The 19,818-nt window shown below is 48.2% G+C and overlaps 1 protein-coding gene across 2 annotated transcripts in view; it reads right to left on the reverse strand.

Annotated features, from left to right (window-relative positions):
* ABR (ABR activator of RhoGEF and GTPase) overlaps positions 1–19,818 on the reverse strand; it is a 102,484-nt gene that overhangs the window by 58,318 nt on the left and 24,348 nt on the right. Inside the window, exon 2 of one of the 2 annotated variants that reach the window (XM_061605232.1) lies at positions 9,131–9,333. In XM_061605232.1, coding sequence (XP_061461216.1) covers positions 9,131–9,333 — 203 coding nt within the window. Of the gene's footprint in view, positions 1–1,497; positions 2,108–9,130; positions 9,334–19,818 lie in introns of those variants that run through there. The other variant, XM_061605233.1, reaches the window with a different exon arrangement.

Consider the following 19,818-nt stretch of genomic DNA (forward strand, 5'->3'; position numbering starts at 1 on the left):
AATGACTGGTTATTACTGGATGACATGCTTGAAAAGACAGAGCAGTAGAAATGAGTGCCAGTCACAGGAAGATCAGAGGCTTCCTTGGAGAGAGTCAAACCCATGGGCCATCTAACTCAGTACTGTCTACACTGACCGGCAGCAGATCTCCGGCATTTCAGACTGGGGACATTCCCACCCCACCTACCTCACAGGGTTGTTGTGAGGAAGAAGAGGGGGGTGGATAAAAAATGCAAGAAACATAAATAACTGCCTTTTTTTTGCCTTCCAACCAGGATAAAGTTTTTGGTTTTGCTTGCCTGTGTACAGCTAGAAAGGGCAGGGATTTGTTGCTTGAGAAAGCTCCGTGCCATCCTGTCGTCCTCAGGCACATTTGATGTGGGGCTTGTTGGGGCTTGAACCCCTTTCCCTTCCCACTCCAACCCACCCAGGGCCTCAGGCACCCCACGGATCCAAGAATTCCCCCCCCCCTAAAAAAGCCATCATGCAGTCCAAAGAACGTGTCCACCCAGTGGCTGCAAGCCCAGACTTGGCACAGCTGTCGGCAGAGCTGGGTATTACACACACACACACCACAAAAGCCAAGCGAACATCCAGTTGCTTCACATAAAGGGCACAATACGTGTCAGCTTTCTTCCCAATCCCGGGAAAAAAAGGAGAAACTCCAAAAGGGGAGGGAGAGGCCTGCAATTACTCAGCAACAAAGCAAAACAACAATGCCCTCTGCTCATGCTCAGAGGCACGCCACTGTTGCCTCCGCTTCGGTGCAGAAAAGAGATTTATTTCCTTGGGGAGGGGAGGGCTGAACGTCGAGCTCAAATGAACCCCTCCGACGACTTGCATCTGGTATATTTTGCACCAAAAGTAGGGGTATTTTTGGGGTGGGGAAGGAGAGGAACTTAGGATGGATTTTAGAAAAGGGGCAGAGCAGGAGGGGTTCCTTCTAGGCACCAATTTTAGATGGCAGCTGTTGGGAGACTGGGAAAGTGGCACAGCAGAGAAATGCATCTGCTCCCTTCCTAACCCAAACAAACAGCCTTATCAGCCCCTGCCCTCCATCTTCCCGGCCTCACATGACACCCTTTTGATTCCACGCTGGGATCCTAAACAGGCAACCTAATTTCTGTACACGCACACATGCAGCACCGAGGCCTCATTCCCGGATAGCCCAAATCCCCCAAAATCTTAGAACTGTATAGAGTTTTTTTTGGGGGGGGGGAGAGAGTGAGAGATTATAAGACTATTTTAACCCATCTGAGCTCGACAGGAGGTAAGCCCTGGGATCGGCTGAGCTCTAGAAAGTGCGGAGACCCACTCAGCAAGAGTACCTCTGCCCATATACAGAGTAAAAAAATATATGTATGCAGTGCAGGGTATCCACCTTGGCCCAACGTAGGCCTTCTGTGGCCAGGTCTCTCAGGCCGCTGCCAAGGGCTTGAAAGCGCCCGCAATGACAGCAGAAGCAGTGACTGACACACACACACACACCATGCCCACCTTTTCGGAGGGTGGAAATCCGGGGGTGGTGGGGGTGCCCGGCCTCTCCTCCTCCTCCTCCTCTTCTAGGACCTTATCGAGATAGCCAATGGCTTCCTCTTCTTCTTGCATGGCCTAGCAAGGGTGTTTCCCCCCCAACCCCCAGCCGGCTCCGGGGAGAAGCCCCCTAGAGGAGCCAGGGGGCAGCCAGGCCCAGCTCTACCTCCGGAGCCTGGTGCTGCCGTGCCTCCTTCCAGGGAACGGAGGCATTGCTGAGCACCCCGGTCCTGGGGAAAAGTGAACGTTTCCCCCGCGCCCTTCCAGCAGCAAGAGCCAAGAAACCAGCCTCCCCGTGGGAAAGGCGGAGAACACACAGAGAGAAGCCAAGCCAGAAACGGCCCGGCTTAGCTTAACCCCTTCCTGGTGCCCTCAGCATGCCGGCCTCTTCCTTCTTTTTTTTGGAGCCCGAGCCGTCCTGCCCAGTGTTGGCACTCCTGCAGACAGGAAATGCCAGCCTGCCTCTGTAGGTGGGGCGAGATCCCGCAGACACTCCTGGTAAAAACAAAAAAAAAAGGCTGTTTCTCTCTAGTGCCAGGAGAAGCAGGGACAGCAAGCCGGGAAGGGTCGCCTCTTTGAGGAAGCGGCAGCCGGCTGTTTTTTGTGGCGAGGAAGGGCGGAGAGGCGGGGAGGAGGAAGCCAGATGCACACACACATATATACACACACACAAAAACCGAAAAGGAAAGAAAAAAACAGATGCAAACTCCCTCCGCTGGATGGCTGAAAGGGGAAGGAGGGCCGGATCGCAGACTGACGGCGGCCCTCACGTGGAAGAAAGCGGGCCCAGACACCCCTGCAAAAGCAGGTAAAAAACAATCCCTTGCCGGACACCAGCTCAGATCACTGTAGGGGAGAAATGCAGATTTCTGGCCACGCCACTCTCTAGGTTGAGCCACAATTATTCTTTTCTCAGCCTCCTCTGTAAGATGGAGCTAACGACACTGGCTCGCCTCACAAGGCTGTTATAAAGATGGCCCAACAGCAAGTGGGGAGGGGGGAACCAGCAATGCTTACTTGACAGACATGTCAAGAAAGGGCCATTTCCTAGCTAAGCGTTAGGGAAACGTTACCAAAAGGAGAGCCAGCGGCTAAAGTGCTGGACTAGGGTGGGAGAGACCTGCGTTCAAATTGCTACCATGAAGCTTCCTGGGTGACCTTAGACCAGTTGTTCTCTGCCTCACAGGGTTGTTGTGAGGACAGGCAGGGGGCCATCTATGGATGCTATTGGGGAAATGGTGCGCTACGCATGGAAACAACAGCAACAACAGTAAACAGATCTCTCCTCCCACAATAACATGGCAAAAGGGCAAGGGAAAGAGGAAAAAATTGCAGGGCATCCTGAGAATGCGAACTTGAAATAGTTTTTAAAGCGGCAGGAGGGGCTGGCATCTAAAGCTTTTCACTGGCACAGGAGGCTCGCGGAAATGTTCTTCCAGCTCCGCACAAGAACATGCAGGCTTTTGAATCACACAGGGCGCTTCTTCAGCCCCAGCAAATAGTTCTGTCTAACACAGAAGCCTGTGTTACTTACTAAAGAATACCACCCCAAAAAGTGCATTCTGAGAAGAAGCAAACCCAGAATGAGATCGCGGGGGGCGGGGCAGAGTTACACATGAAGAAGCACCGGTATGGATGGGCCCCCGAAAAGGTCATCAGAGTCTGGCTGGTGATTGCGTACAGCTGTACGGACACAGCAACTAAAAAGGCAAGCCACAGACCGCGGAGTCTGCATATGAAGCTCTTTTGCCGGCCTCCAGGGAGTTGCTCAGGAGAGGGGGGGAGTTCCTCGAACAATCTACTTTAGTGGGAGGGGACAGAGCTGCTTGCTCCCCCACACACACACCCCTTCCTAAACAATTTTATTCCATGTTCCCAGTCAAAGGAATCCACCTTCATGAACCATATTCAGGCTCACATGCGATCTTGTGTTAAAGAGTAAGAGACTATGTTAAAGAGGCTGGGAGATATTAAATTCTGCACCCCAGCACACCAAATCTTGTTACAGTGGCATAAGCGGTTGTTGAGAGGGTCGGACTTGGATGTTTGTGGGGGGCAGTTTCAGCCTCTCACTCAAGCTATGAAGCACACTGGGTGACCCTGAGAAGACAACCACTGCACGCTCTTTGGAAGAAATGCAGGTTGTGGAATGGTAAAATAAAATAAAATAAAATGAAGCACCAAGAAAAGCATTGGAAGGTACCTCAGAGATCATCCAGTCCACCCCCCACGATTACCCTATTTTATGCAGGATGCAATGAGAGCCGCCCTGAAACATGGCCATCCAGCTTCTGCCTAAACGCCTCTAAAAAATTAACAGCCCGTGCCAATTCAGCAGAATGTCATCCTCAGCCTTATTTGGCCTCATTCACAGTGAAATGTTATTTGTTTATTTAATGTTACTACTGTTTTTACCGGTTTCAACAAAACAATATATTTGCAACAACAACAAAAACCACATCCCAAGTTGATCATTTTCTTGCAGTATGGTCGGTGCATACACAAGCCTTAAATACGTTTATCAAACAGGAGTTGGTATTGTTTTTTTAAAAAAAAATCTCACTATTTTGGCTCACTCATACTAAGTTTCCTGGACACAGCAATCAACAATGTAGTAGGATCCTCCAGTCAATAGGCTGCATCCAGTGTTAGCCATATACTCGGAGTAGACTCATTGAAATTCACGGGCATGACTACCTTTGGCCCATTCATTCAAATGGGTCTACTCTGAGTAAAACCTAGTCAGACACAACCCATTGCTCAGCCTGATATTTCTCTCCCTCTCCTCTCCCCCAGCCCCTGCCACTGGCCAGCACACTATTCAAAAATGTATTTGCATCAATAAGGACTAGAAACTTGATTGCTGCAGAATAGCACCACGCATGCACAGCCCTAATAGTATGAACTGGCCCAGAGCTCATCGCCACTGGCTTCAACTGCACAATGCCATCACTTAGGAACATAGGAAGATACCCTATACCGAATTAGACTCTTGGCCAATATATCTCAGGACTGTCTACACTGACTGGCAGCAGCTCTCTTTCAGGCAGAGGTCTCTCTCTCTCTCTCTGTCAGCCCTACCTGGAGATGCCATCGGGGGTTGAACTTGAGACCTTCTGCAGGCCGGGCAGGGGCTCTACCACTGAGCTACAGCCCTCCCTGGCTTATGTTCGTGGCAACGGCGTGCTGGATGCTGTATATATCACAGAGGTTGCAGATCCCCTGGATTATGACCTAGACTGGATGCACAAAACTGGTTTTTGGAGTTTTAAGCCGCCCAAGGGTGGGGAGGATCTAATAAATAAGTAGATAAATAAATAAATAAACCCCGGAATGAGGGTCCTGCGGAGGATTACATAGATTTAAACACACACAGTGTACATAAAACCATGCAGGAATTTAAAAATACAAAAACGTACAAAGAACCATATATAAACAAATCCATAAAATCCTTACAAACATCAATATGAAGGGGTCAAAATTTAACCAAATGCTTGGGGGGAAAAGATGACTCTAGAAGATGGTAGCCAGCCTGCGAGGAGGCTAGGAGAGGAGAATAAGAATATAAAAAAGAAGCTGTGCATCTACATAACTCTTTTCTTCCAGCATTCAAAGGGTGTCACATATATTATCTTGGTACATCCTTACAAACAACCCTGTAAAGTAGGATAGCATGACCCTATTTAGCAGATTTGGGGGTGGAGCTGAGGGAGAAAATAGGTCGTACCAAATACTGGTCCTACTCATAGTAGAGCCACTGAAATGAAACAAATAAATTTAAGTTAGCCACGTCTAATAATATCAATGGGTCTACTCTCAGTAGTACTAGCACTGAAGACATCCCAGCATCGTGCCTAAGGCCAAAATGGCCATTTGAGATTTGAATCGGGAACTTTCCGGCTCACAGATAGAGCCAATGGCAGATTCCCTCTGAGAGCAATTTCTATGGGCGATAAATATATTCCGGAACCACAGCACAGGGCAAAAAGGTTCACCCTCTTCCTCCACCTGTGCCACAGTCCTGATCCAGACACTTGAAAACCACACAAAGGCTCATTTAACATAACACATTGTCAGGAAAGGACCGTTTATTTGGGGAGTTGTGGGAGGGGGCAGGAAGAGAGAGGCAAAGCCACGGCGGGGGGGCTGGCGAGGAGAGCATAGGCAGAGATGAAGGAGACAGGCAGGGCAAAGTGGTGGAGAACTTTCAAATGGGGGAAAACAAAGACAATGAGGACTAGAACCTTGAAACCAACACCAAGTGGGAGAAGGAACCAGTGCAACGCACTTTAAGGATGAAAGAGATGGATTTAGCAGAGGCTTTCTAAGTTGACTGGAGAGGCTGAGCCCACAGCTCTGTGGGGTCTCAGAGGCAGCGAAGCCAACCACAGTTTCCACCCAGAAAAGATGGGAGGAAAGAGTTAAATGCAAAGGGCCAGCTGCTTGGGGGAGTTTAAAGAGGAAGCGGGAATATTTGCGGGTTTTAAGGCTTACAAATCCACACAGCTATGGGTCTTAAAGGCCAGAGATTTTCTGGGTGGGTGGGTATATATACATATTTGACACTCCCTCCTCACCGAAAACCTCTGTGATGTGACCCCCCCCCCAAGGCCCATTGTATAGCATATTAATTCTTAAAATCAGATTCAAACAGAAGCAGAAATAGTGGCCCAGGGTGGTGGTGGTGAGTACTTTTTCTAGCAAGAAGCCTTTTAAAAATAGAAGTCGTAGTATCATGTTATGGCCACCAGGTGGGGCATCTAGCTCAGACCACAGCATACAGGAGGGGACATGATTCAATACTAGGGCAAAACAGGAAGCTGCCTTAAATCGAGTAAGACCTAAGTCTGTACAGCCTACACTGACTGGCAGTGGCTCTCCGAGGTTTCAAACAGGAAGCCTTTCCCAGCCCTACCTGGAGAGGCCAGGGACTGAACCCGGGACCCTCTGCATGCAAAACAGACGCTTGGCCACTGAGCTCTGGCCCTTCCCCTGAAAATAATGCAAGATTCTAGCCCTCATGCTTGCGAACAAAGGACTGGTTTAGATAGGAACATCAGAAGCGGCCTTATAGCTCAGTAACGTCTACACTGCCTGGTAGCGGCTCTCCGGGATTTCAGACAGAGGTTTCCCCCAGCCCTCCCTGGAAAAGCTGGCGGGGACCAGACCTGGGACCTTCTACATGTAAAGCAGATGCTCTACTACTGAACTATGGCCCATCACTGCCTTCACAGGCAGCCATTTGAAAGAGGCCCCTCTGTCCAAGGCCTCAGAGCCAGATGAAGAAGAAGGAGAAACAGCAAACCTGAAACACCAGCGTGACACCTAACATGGAGTACCATTCGGTCACATTTGTACAGGATACTTTCCACTGCTTATGCCACCAGCCACACACGCCCAGCAAGTGGAGAAGACACTGCCCCGACACTGGCCAATAGCACCCTGCATCAACACTCTGATGCCATCCCATAATACGGGAAGAGGAGCCCCTCTTTCCCATACCAACTGCCCTTCGCACATGCAAAGCATCAGCCTTGTCCTCTGCAACTCTACAGAGTCTTATCAGTTCTTTGTCTTTTTAAAAAAATAAATCAAATACTACTGCGGGCTCAGGTACTGGTGTACACAAAATAACACTTTTTAAAAATAAATAAAGCACCAGCCAAATTTTAAAGACGGGGCTGATTCCAACCAGGAGATGAAAACAAGAGGTTAGTGCCAAAAAGCAGAGAGAGGAAAAACCTCAAGGTGCCAAGGTAAAACAGAAAGATCTCAGCGTGGATACGAATTGCTCAAACGCTTATTCAGGCCCGGCACTTTTGGGGTCAACTGGACCCTTTCTCAAAGGCAATCTGAACTACAGTAAGAACTAAATTTACACCATAGGACAATAAAGCCTTGAAGCTTTAAATAACTACAAAACCAGCAACATATATTGTTAGATACACTTTACATATCAACACACTGAGGAGTGCTAACCACACAAGTTGCACAAAGGATTTTAAAAAATTATCCCCAACATAATTTACCTTAAAAAACCTTGACAATTACGCCTTTCAGAACATGCAGGAAAACACGAACTTTCAACTTCAGGGAGTGTAGAAAGATTCTTTCTTCTAGACCTTTCAGGGGTGGTGAACCTTTGGCACTCCAGATGTTGCTGAACCACAACTCCCATCATCCCTGCCTATGGGCCATGCTTGCTGGGGATGATGGGAGTTGTAGTTCAGCAACATCTGGAGTGCCAAAGGTTTGCCAACCCTGCGAAAGCTAACCCAGGTTTTTATTTATTTATTTATTTGTTTGTTTGTTTCATTTATAGACCGCCCATAGCGAGTGGCTGTCTGGGTGGTGTACAAAAAAGTTAAAATACAAAATATTAACAATAAAATCAGACAACAAACAATAAACACAAGCAGCAACAAAATAAAAAATAAAAAATAAAAATATAAAATTATAACATAAACGCTTAAAATGCCTGGGAGCATAGCCAGGTCTTAACCTGGCGCCAAAAAGATAGAAGCGTAGGCGCCAGGCGTACTTCTTCGGGGAGGCTGTTCCACAGTTCGGGGGCCACTACAGAAAAGGCCCTAGATCGAGGTGGCTCGGCTTTAGCAATGCTTAAAGATACAGTGTGAGCCAGAGCCAATTTGGACCCAAATACAAGGCATGCTCAAGAGTACAATTGGCATACCCAAATCGATTCCAGCCAGGCCTCCCCCTGCTCAAATCTCAAAAACAAAAAGGGTTCATCTGCCACATCTGCTCTACCACCACCACCACCCCACATTCTGCCCCAAATTCAGCATATCCTGCTTAAAGCCAATTCCAGAGAGAGGAAAATTTGAGTTAGGCTTAAAGGCAACGGGTGGACTTAGACTGTGTCCTGAAAACATCACAGCATTCTACTAGCGCTATAAAATTTTATGTATCACAACACAGAAAATTGTGAAAATGCAGTTTGGAAAGTAGTGTGTTGTTGCTGCTGCTGCTGCTGTTGCTGCTATTGTTGCTACTGTTGTTGCTGCTGCTGCTGTTGTTAAGTGAGGGGATGAAGCTCAGTGGCAGAGCACCTGCTTTGCATGCTGGAGGGTCCCAGGTTCAGTCCCTGGCATCCTTAGGTCGGGCTGGGAAAGATCCATGTCTGAAGCCTTGGAGAGCCACTGCCAGTCAGTGTGGACAATACTGAGCGTGGATGGACAGTCTGATTCTGCATAAGGCAATTCCTTTGTTCCTATTTAAATTAGCCCTTAATTCAGAACCATGAGAACTAGAATCTTGCTTTATTTTTAGGGGGAGAACTGCAGCTCAGTGGCAGAGCATCCGCTTTGCGTGCAGAAAGTCCACAGCATCTTCAGATAGGATTGGGAAAGACACACACACACACACACCGCCCCTTGAAACTCTGCCAGTCCCTTTCAACAGTACTGAGCTAGTTAAGCCAATGGTCTGACTCAATAAAAAAGGCAGCCTCCTGGGGTGCTTTAAATGTAAGAAACATGAAACGCTTGGAACATCGAACTATGCTAATGCATAATAAATCAACAACAACTACTCCGGGAAGAAATTAAACAGCTGCCCAGACCCAAACGCTCACCACGGTACCCAGTCCATCCGCAGGCGCAGGTGAGATGCTCTCGGATCCGTCTCTGCTGCTGCCGCCCTCTTGGCCGCGGGCACTGAGCTGAGGGGACATGGTGGGCGATTCGTCGATGTACGGCATGGTCTCCGAGCTGCCAGGGGGCACTTTGGGCTCCTCGTTGCCCTCGGCGTCATAGTCCTCCGTGCCATAGTTGAAGTCTGCCAACAGGAACCAGAGAGAGTCCCTGTCACTCAGTGTCAGCCGCCAACAGACACAACAGGAGCTTATACTGGGTGGTTTTCAATACTAATCCTACCCAGACTAGATCCACTGACATTAATAGACATGACTAGCGTAGGTCCATTAATGTCAGTGGGTCTACTCTGCTGTTTTATTGTTTTGCTTTTATAATATGATATATTTTTGTTTTTAATATTGTTGTTAAGTTGCCTAGAGACCTTCAGTTAATAAGCAACTAATAAATTATTATTATTATTATTAATAATAATAATAATAATATTCAGCCCAAACCAACTGTCCAGATGTTTTGGACTGGCTAGGGCTGATGGGAGGATGCCAAACATCTGGAAGGCACCAGGATGAAGGATGCCTTGGTGTAGTGTAAAAATATACATATACAGAGAGAGAGAGAGAGAGAGAGAGTGGTGTAGTGGTTAGAGTGTTGGACCAAGACCTGGGAGACCAGGGTTTGAATCCCCACACAGTCAGGAAGCTCACTGGGTGACCTTGGGCCAGTCACTGCCTCTCAGTCTCAGAGGGAAGCAATGATAAACCATCTCTGAATACCGCTTACCATGAAAATCCTATTCATAGGGTCACCATAAGTTGGGAATGACTTGAAGGCAGTCCATTTCCATTTCATATATATACATATACATATACACATGTATCTCTCTCCTCTCCCCACACACAAAACTTTGCTGCATATGGGAGGGTGGGGAGAGAAGTCAGGAAAAAAAGTTGGACTATAGTTCCTCTCTTTGCCCTGCTAGCTTTCTACATGCAAGGAATTTCTATTACCAGGCAGCATTTAGCAAACTTGCAGCCTCACCCTCCCTGTGCCTTACTCAGAGCTGCCAGTCATTGTAACAGACAGGACTGAGCTAGATGGACCATAGGCAGCTTCCTCTGTTCCCATTTAAAACAGCCCTTTATTCCAAACCATGAGAACTGGAATCTTGCTTTATTTTGAGGGGAAGAGCAGTGGTAGAGGCCCTGCTTTGCACACAGAATGTCCCAGGTCCAATCCCTGGCATCTCTAGCTAAAAGTTTTCAAGTAGCAGGTGATGGGGTGGAGGTGTGGATTCCTTCTCTGCCCAAGATCGTGGAGAGCCGCTGCCAGTCAGAGCAGACATCACTAAGCTGTATGAACAAATACAATGACTTTGTATAAGGCAACCTCTTGCGTTCCTATGGTTGTGGAATAGGAATCTGTCGGGGGGGGGAACTGATCATCTCCCCTGCCACCAAAAAAAATACACAGGCAAGACAAACGTAAACTTAAAGCAGGTTTCCCCAGCTGGTGCCCTCCAGATCTCAGGCATTTCATGGTTGAAGGGGATTGTTCCTGGCAACCCAAAGATCCCTGATGAAAGAATTTTTCTAACTGCAACTGTGTTTTAGCATGTTTTTAACTGTTTTAAACGGCTTTTCTTTTTTTTTTTGGTAAAATTGTCTTGTTGATATGTTTGCTGCTCCGGGCTCCATCGGCAGCCAGGGCGGGCTATATAAATTTAATTAATTAATTAAATCATCATCATCATCATGTCTCCTGGGGCTCTCATAGATACACAGTGCATGGCCGTACAGACGTCCATAAAAATAGGAGCACCATTTCCCCCCCCACAAATGCATTTCCTCCCAGCCAGCCATTCTTTACCCAGTCAAGTGTGAGCCCCATTTCATCTTGAGCTCTCTCTTCTCCCCACACCAGCCTGACACACTTCCCCACACTTGCACAATTAACCATGCATCCTCGAATCCATCGCCTTGAATCCTCGATGGCGTGCATCAGCTGGCCGTGACAACCTCAAGGCCCCAACCGGCGCGCCCTTCGAGAAGAGGCGGTGTTGCAGAAAACGTTAGAAATGGGGCAGATATATGATCAGGTTCTTGAGGATGGGGCAGGAAATGAGTCCAGATTTTGCAAGAGCAGTGCCCCTCCCCCCCCAAAGCAGCCAAAATCTTCAGCCAAAATCTCCACCTTGCGTGAATCAGACCAATGGAGCACATCTAATTAAACTGCATAATTCATTCTACCTCTGCGCTTCAGGGGGCTCCCATCAACGCATTAGGGGAAAAGGTATGAATTTCCCCTCTATTCCGGCTAGGAGCAACTCTGGGTTGAGCTTTCCCCTCCCACACACAGGAGCACGCGGCTTGGCTCACTTATTAAAATCATCTGAAGCATTTCCACCTTCTGCTTTCAGCCACTACATTCAGCACTCCATGGTCCGAATTGAATGGGTTCACCCAAGGGAGATGTAGGATGTTCAGATTTCGGCTGAACGTCAGGAAAAACTTCCTGTTAGAGCAGTAGGACAATGGCACCAATAACCCAGCGAGGTGGTGGGCTCTCTGGCACTGAAGGCATTCAAGAGGCAGCTGGACAGCCGCCTGTCGGGTATGCTTTCATTTGGATTCCTGCACTAAGCAGGGGGTTTGACTTGATGGCCTTAGAGGCCCCTTCCAACTCTACTATTCTATGATTCCACGTTTACGTGGGAGACTAACTAGCAAAAAATACTTCACACAGCACAGAGTTAAATTTGTGGAACACAAGTGGCTTCAAAAGAAGATTAGACAAATTCATGGGGGAGTTTAAGGCTATCAGTGGCTGCTAGCCACAATCGCTATGTTTGCCCTCCACTGTCGGAGGCAGGATGCCTGCCTCTGAATGTCAGTTTCTTTTAACCGCAGGAGGGGAGAGTCGCAGTTACCCAACCTAGAGGTTATCAGTGCAAATTGTGAGCCAAACGGGCCACTTGTTGCAAGTAAGAGTCCGCCACTGTCCGCTGTCAGAACAGGATGCTGGATTATGATGCCCCCCCCCTTTGGCCTACTCCAGCAGCCAGACTTTTCTGATGCTCTTAAATTCTTACCCAAAATGCAACACGTGGATGCATTTCCCAAGTAACATACTAACCACCTTCAGCTTACTGGAATAGATGAGTTTGAAGAACTGGGGAGTGTGCGTGCGTGTGTCGGGGAGGGGAGATGTCTCTCATAGATGCTTCTGGACATTTCTGAGTTTCGAAAAATCTTTCACCATCCTGGAATAAAAATCGTGCAATGACATGCAAATGTAGAAATGCAGGAAGGGTGCCAAAACATTGAGCTCTGCCCTTGTTTTCTCTCCGTTGTAGGAAAATGAGGCTTGAAGTTTGCATCGTAAATTCTCTTTCCCAGGGAAGAACAACGAAGGTATCATAGGGGTGGGGGTAGAGGAAGAAAGAAAAAATATTGCACCTACAACGACTCCTTTCTTCCCAGAAATAATATAAAGGCCATAAAACAAGCACAGAAAGAAAAGGAGGAAGGTCTCTGCCCCCAAGGAACATGCCATCTCCTTTCAGAAGGGGAGCTCTACGTGATGTATTTTGACCCAGGTCAATATTTTCACCTTCTAGACATCTAATACTTATTTTTGCTGGGAAAGCCAGAACTTTTACGGGGGGACGGGCATGTCTCCCCACCCACCAAACTCAGTTTTTCTGTCCACATGGAACTGTGACCCTCACAAAAGCCCTTTCCACCAGAATGCAGACTCTTATTTGCAATGAGTGGCCCTTTTGGCTAACAATTTGCACTGGTAACCTCCAGGCTGGATTACTGTAATGTGCTGTATGTGGGGCTGCCTTTGAGGTTGGTCCGGAAGCTGCAGCTGGTGCAAAATGCGGTGGCGAGACTGCTCCCTGGGGCAGGGTATCGCCAACATGTCACCCCGCTGCTGAAAGAATTGCACTGGCCGCCCATTAGCTGCTGGGCCAAGTTCAAACCCAGGCGCTGGTTTGGGTGCACAAAGCCCTACACAGCTTGGGGCCAAGAAAGCCTAAAATCCAGGAGACGAAAAAGTTATAACCAATTATTACAAGAGGGTTGAAAAACATTTACAGCACTGAAATGGATTTTTACAAATCTTTGAAACACACATGCCCAATTAGCAATATTAGTATTAATAATAATTAGATTTGTTACCCAAAGGTCTCCAAGCAACTTACAACAGCTTTAAAAAACCCCAAATATATCAATACTATAGAAACAATAAAGCACCCCCCATGCAACCTATACTAACACCCCCCATACTAACAACAGACAACGTCACTGCAGTCGATCAAACGCCTGGGAAAAATCATAAGATCAGCAGACACCCCGCACAGACACAGGCACTTGCCACTAGATTCTTCCAACATGCCTTCCCCGGACAGGAGGGGTCGCCAGCCTGATCACCTCCAGATGTTGCCGGGCTGCAACAATCCCTGACCCTCATGCTGGCCGATGAAGCCAATGACGTAGACCAGGTGTGGGGGACCTTTGGCCCTCCAGATGGTGTTCAACTCTCATTACTCCTGGCACATTGGCCATGCTAGCTGCAGGGGCTGCTGGGAGTTGTAGTTCAGCATCATCTGGAGGGCCAAAGGTTCCCTACACCTGGTAGAGACCTTTGGGTGAAGGGCAGGCAATAAATAACAAAAACAAAAATAAATAGTCCAGCAATATTTGGAGGGCCACAGGTTCCCCATCCTTAACACAGACCAGACTTTGCCAACCAGGTGCCCTCCATATGTTGCTGGGACGCCCAGCAGCCAAAGGGATGATGGGAACTGTAATTCAAAACATCTGAAGGGCTCTACCTTGGCAACCCCTGCCTTAAAGCCTCCTAGCCCCTCAAGGACCCTCCCCTAGGCTCCGCCATGTAACCTGCTCCCACATGCATGCACACACACACACTCCCCTTGCCCTTATGCTACGGAGCCCGCCTTCCCAGCGGGATCCCACGCATCACTCCCATCGCTAGCAGCTTGAGGCCTGTGCCGTCACCACGGCAACCACCTCCTACCACATCCCACTTGATGCAATTTCTGCAGCTGGAGATAGGAAAAAAACACAACACTCAGGTGCCCACGGACAAGGGTGGGAATAATGCGCCCGCCCGCACACCCTTATCGCCCTCTCTGAAGAGGGGGAGCAATGAGGGGAAAAGCGGGGGGGGGGCAACACGCTCTCCATCACCGGATCCCGGGGACAGAAAAATGCTTCCTTCTCCTGTTCATCCAGCTGGGTTAGATAATCAGCCCACTTGCGGAGGTCCGACAGGGCCCCCGCCAAATCAGCTACCGCAGGGGTGAGGAGACTTCGTGCCTGCAAGGTCTCCTTTGGAGCGGGTAGGGTGGTTGTGTGTTTTTTACGTGAACCCCAAGATCCACCAGCTGGAGGCAGGCGCAAAAGACAATTAGATAACAATTCAAGAATGAAATGAAATCATTATTAATAATTAAATAATAATGAAAGAATGAAATGAAATAATTTAAGAATGTTAAGCCCAGGAATTTGGACGGAGCTCACCGTCATTCCACGCACAAGTCCGTCCCTCGGGCCATAGCCAATCAAGATCTACTCAGAGGAGACCCGCTGTAATTCACTGACCGAAGTTAGTCACATCCACTGATTTCAATGGGTCTAGTCTGAGAAGGGCTAACCATGAAAGCATCCACTGTTTACCACACACACACTATTTCTCTTGGGAAATTTAGCAGGGAGATGCAATTCTGTAGGAAATTGTATAGGGAGTTGCCTTCACCAAGTCAGACCATTGGTCCATCTAGCACAGTGTTGTCTACACTGATTGGCAGCTGCTCTCCAGGGTTTCAGACAAGGAGGTTCTCCCAGCCCTACCCGGAGATGCCATTAGGGATTGAACCAGGGACCTTTTGTACGCAAAGCAGGGGCTCTGCCATTAAACTCTGACAATTCTGAGCTAGTTAGACCAATGCTTCCTGTGTTCCTATTTAAATCAGCCCTTAATTCAGAACCACAAGGTCTGGAATCTTGCTGTATTTTTAGGGGAAGAGCTGTGTAGCTCAGTGGTACAGCATCTGCTTTGCATCTGTCAGTATCCTGACAGCTTCCTATTTTTTGAGGACTCACCCTGTTTTCCGTGATGCTGTTTAGGCTGTTTTTAACTGTTTTAATTATGTATTTTTAAACGGTTGTAACCCACCCTGGGACCTCTTGGTGAAGGGCAGGTAGTAGTGGTAGTAATAATAAATCAACCCTTAATTCAGAACCATGAGGACTGGAATCTTGCTTGATTTTGAGGGGAACTGCTACAGCTGATTAGCAGAGCATCTGCTTTGCATGTAGAAGGCCCTAGGTTCCCCGACATCTCCAGAGAGAGGACCCCTGTCTGAAAAGCCACCAGAGGGTACCACCAATCTTGGCTCAGATGTCATTTCTGCCAAGCGGTGCACCCCCACCCACCCACCCACTCCCAAACTCAGAATTCAGGTAGAAACACGCTCCCCAGGCTCCGGCTCCTGAAAGGGCCAGCTAAACAAACCGCCTCTTGGCATTAACATGCAGCGCAAGGAGCGGGTTCGAAAGCAGCGGGGAGAAAGCAAAGGGAAATGCAAAGTTCCCTTAACCAAGCTCTGGCGTTAACCAAAGCAAGGTCTAGGAAACGCTCCGGCAAAACCAGATCAGAGAGACTGATGGGAAACGAATGGCAGGACCTGAAGTGCTTCAGGCCCCATAGCAAGCTGCCTTACACTGAGTCAGACCCTGCCCTCAAGCTCACCACTGTCTACACGGACTGGCAGTGGCTCTCCAGGGTGTCAGGCCCTACCTGGAGATGCTGGGGACTGAACCTGGGTCCTCCTGCGTGCAAAGCAGGTGCTCTGCTCCTGAGCTCTTCACTTAAAAATTAAAGCAAGATTCCAGTCCTCATGCCTGTGAATTAAGGGCCGGTTTAAATAGGAAGCAGTCTTCCTGGCCACATCCCAGAGGCAAAAGAGCAACAAATGCCAATTTTACCTTTGCAGAGTAACCAAGTTTCTGCACACACACCTCTCTGTCCTCCACCCAGGCCAGCAAGAGGCATTTTGGGGAGTTCAAGGACACATTTCCAGCCAGGCAAATACACTCAAGGAAGGTGCAAACCAGAACTGGGGAAAGGCTTGTCTGGGGAGCGGTGTGTGGTCTGGGGACAGTCCAGAGGGCCAGTCAGAAGGGCCTGGAGGCCTGCATTCACCTTTGGGGCCGGAGGCTCCCCACTCCTGTCTTGTCAGGCCTGGCTAGCTGGTCGGTACCTTCAACAAAAGAGTTCCTGTTCGGAGTGATGACCTATGCTGCAACATTTTATTGCAGATCCCACTGCAATGAGTGCAAGAAAAGCCCAATACACCTTGAAGCCTCCAAAATCTCAACGCTTAAAGGCACAGAGGCATCGCCCCACCTAGAAGGTCCCTAAGTCAGCAACGGTTTTCCTTAAAAGGATGGGGAGCCCAGGGCCAAACCCTCCCCGAGACATCCAAGGCGGCCACCAGAAAGCAGGCACCCAAGTACTGAGGCTCAGGACCACCCACTGCCCTAAGCACCTACCTTAGGTCCAGTATTTTTTTAAAAATAAAAATTACGCCAGTTCTTTTCCCTAAGGAAAGGCAGCCTACACATGGTGGAGGAAACAAAGCCCTTAGCTTCTCTGACAAACTTCCCACCCCAGCCCGAAAGCATGCACTCTTGAAATGCTCAGTGGCAAAAAGTAAAAAGCATACAATAATAGAAACCCACACATAATCACAGAGCATATTTTCTCTTTCAATTTGTTCAAAAATAAATTATATTGTACCTAAAAATTAAAAAAAAATGGAAATGGACTGCCTACAAGTCGATCCCGACTTATGGCTACCCTATGAATAGGGTGTTCATGGTAAGCGGTATTCAGAGGGGGTTTCCCATTGCCTCCCTCTGAGGCTAGTCCTCCCCAGCTGGCTAGAGCCGGCTCAGCTTGTAACGGCTGCACAAGCCAGCCCCTTCCTTGTCCGCAACTGCCAGCTGGGGGGCAACTGGGCTCCTTGGGACTATGCCGCTTGCCCACGACTGCACAGGTGGTAGGGCACATAACCCCTGAGCCACTCCCTGTGGGGGGTGTTAGCTGGCCCTTGACACACAGGAGACACGAGCGGGGATTTGAACTCACAGACTCAGGACTCCCAGCCAGGCTCTTGTCCCCACTGTGCTAGACCAGCTGCTAATGATATATAAAATGATATATAAAAAATCTACACCTTCTTGTACTTTTTTAGGCCAGTACATTATAAAACACCCCCCTCTGTTTTTACACTTTGTCTAAAGTTTCATTCATTTTTTATTCACTCTGCAATATTTACAGGCCCTCTTCCTGACAGCGACTGCCCTAAGGGAGCTGACATCCGCCATAACAACAGATCCGTACATCACCTAAAAACACTTCAGAAGCAAGGGATGCTATTTTCTTTATCTTTACCCACTTGCAAAGTTTTAAATCGATAGTTTGACTCAAGCTCATATGACTATCATAGAACATTTGAGTTGGAAGGGATCATAGAGGTCATCCAGTCCAACCCCCTGCTCAGTGCAGAAATCTTGCAACCACAGATGGTTATCCAGCCTCTACTCCAGCAAAGGAGAGCCCACAAAGGAAGGCTGTTTCAAAGAACGCTTATTGCTAGGAAGTTTCTCCAAAATTTAACTGAAATCTGCTCACCTGCAAATTACACCTGTTTGGGGTTGGGGACGTAGCTCAGTGGTAGAGCATCTGCTTTACATGCAGAAGGTCCCAGGTTCAAACCCAGGTAGGGCTGGGACAGACTCTCTGCCTGAAACCCTGGAGAGCTACTGCCAGTCAGTGTAGACAATATTGAGCTAGATGGACAATGCATCCCTCCTTAAAAATGCAGCACTCGGAACTGCCCACAAGCAAGATTCACATTTCTTTCAAATCAGGGAACAGGCGCAGAAAATATTGACTTGAAAAGGGAAGGGCACCAGGCTGCATCCCAAACCAGGGGCAGCCGACTGGGCGCCCTCCAGCTGTTTTGGACTATAACTCCCATCATCCTCTACTTAGTGACCATGGGGCTGATGGGAGTTGCAGTCCAAAACAGCTGGAGGGCACTATGTTAGACATCCTTTACTAATCTCATCATTTATTTTCACAATGAAGGTTTGAAAGAAGAGATTATCGCCGCAGGGTAATTATCCAGAGGTAATTACCTCCGTTTATACATCTCTGGATGCATCACTAACAAAGCCTCACCAGTTTCTAGGGATCTACATTACGTTACTATGACTTCCATCCCTCAGCTAAAACAAGCCTGTTTTCCCCCAATATATACTGGGATTCGGAGGCAGTCATCCCTGATCTCATCAGAGGCCACTGACTCACAGCAGCCTCCTGAATTCGTAAAACTATCGGTTAAAGATGAGGCAGGAGTAATCATGACTCCAGAGGTATATACTGCTGTTTTTCTTAACTACAACCAAATTTCAATTAAGAATGAGGTAGGACAGCAAACAACACCAGGTGAAGGCAGGGAATCTTTGCAAATTATTTTCTGGCAGCTTCTTTCCAGGAAATAATTTGGACCATAGACCTGCCTTGCAAATTAAGTCTACACACACAAAAAGTCACTAACCCCCGGAAACGGGTAATGTCTTTAAGATATTTGTGGCATATGGACAACATTAAATTTACACAACACTGTCTCAATTGGCTTCCTTGCTGGGGTGGTCGGCTGGAGGTAATCTCTGCTCGCCATAGGGGAGTAGCTATTTACAACCCTGGTCTAGGCTTAGCAAAAATGAATACAAGCAGCACACCCGCTTTCCTCAGGATGGGCACGGCCAAGCACTTTTCAGGTTTTGGGTACCCAGAGTGTACTTGGCACTCCCTCAGCCTGGCATCCTGCAGACAGCAAATGCCCGAATTACTCTGCTTGCCAAGAACATTTTTAATCCACATTCTCTTCCTTTTCCCTGTCCACTGGAATATCTTTGCAACAGCAAGGAGCCAAGTGGTGTGTAGAATTTAGAGCAGCAGCTCTCTGACAAGGTCCCAGGGAGAGAGAAATAAATCATTTAGAAAACGGAAGACGCAGAGGAACCAAATCTTTCGAGGGAAGCTGCCCAGCCACATCCGTGCCTTGGCATTCTCAGATCAGGATCTTCGGAAGCGTGAGGAATGCCTCCCACGTCTCTGCCTCGCGTCTGACTGTCGCACCTCTGCATGTCCCTGTTCTCGGATGGAAACACCCTCCCCAAGTGCTTTCTCCTGGCTGGAACGTGTCCTTGAACTGTGATAACCGTCACATCCAGGCCATACATTTAAAGTGCTCTTATACTGCTCATGGCTCCCCACCCCTCCAAAAAAAAAATCCTGGGACCTGTAGTTTGTGAAGGGAGCTGAGAACTGTAGCTCGGGGAGGAGTCTCCTAACAACACTCAGCAAACTACAGTTCCCATGATTCTTCAGGGGAAGCCATGACTGTTTAGTGGTAGAGGAGTGCTTTAAACATCTGGTGCGAATGCGACAATGATCACAGTTTCCGGGCACATTCCAGCCAAGCGAAAGCATACGGGGAGGGTGTCCCCAGCCGAGAACGGGGACACGCAGATGTGAATGCTTTTGTGTGGTTTAAGTGTAG

Source organism: Rhineura floridana, chromosome 21, assembly GCF_030035675.1.
Source record: "Rhineura floridana isolate rRhiFlo1 chromosome 21, rRhiFlo1.hap2, whole genome shotgun sequence".
Taxonomy (NCBI): domain Eukaryota; kingdom Metazoa; phylum Chordata; class Lepidosauria; order Squamata; family Rhineuridae; genus Rhineura; species Rhineura floridana.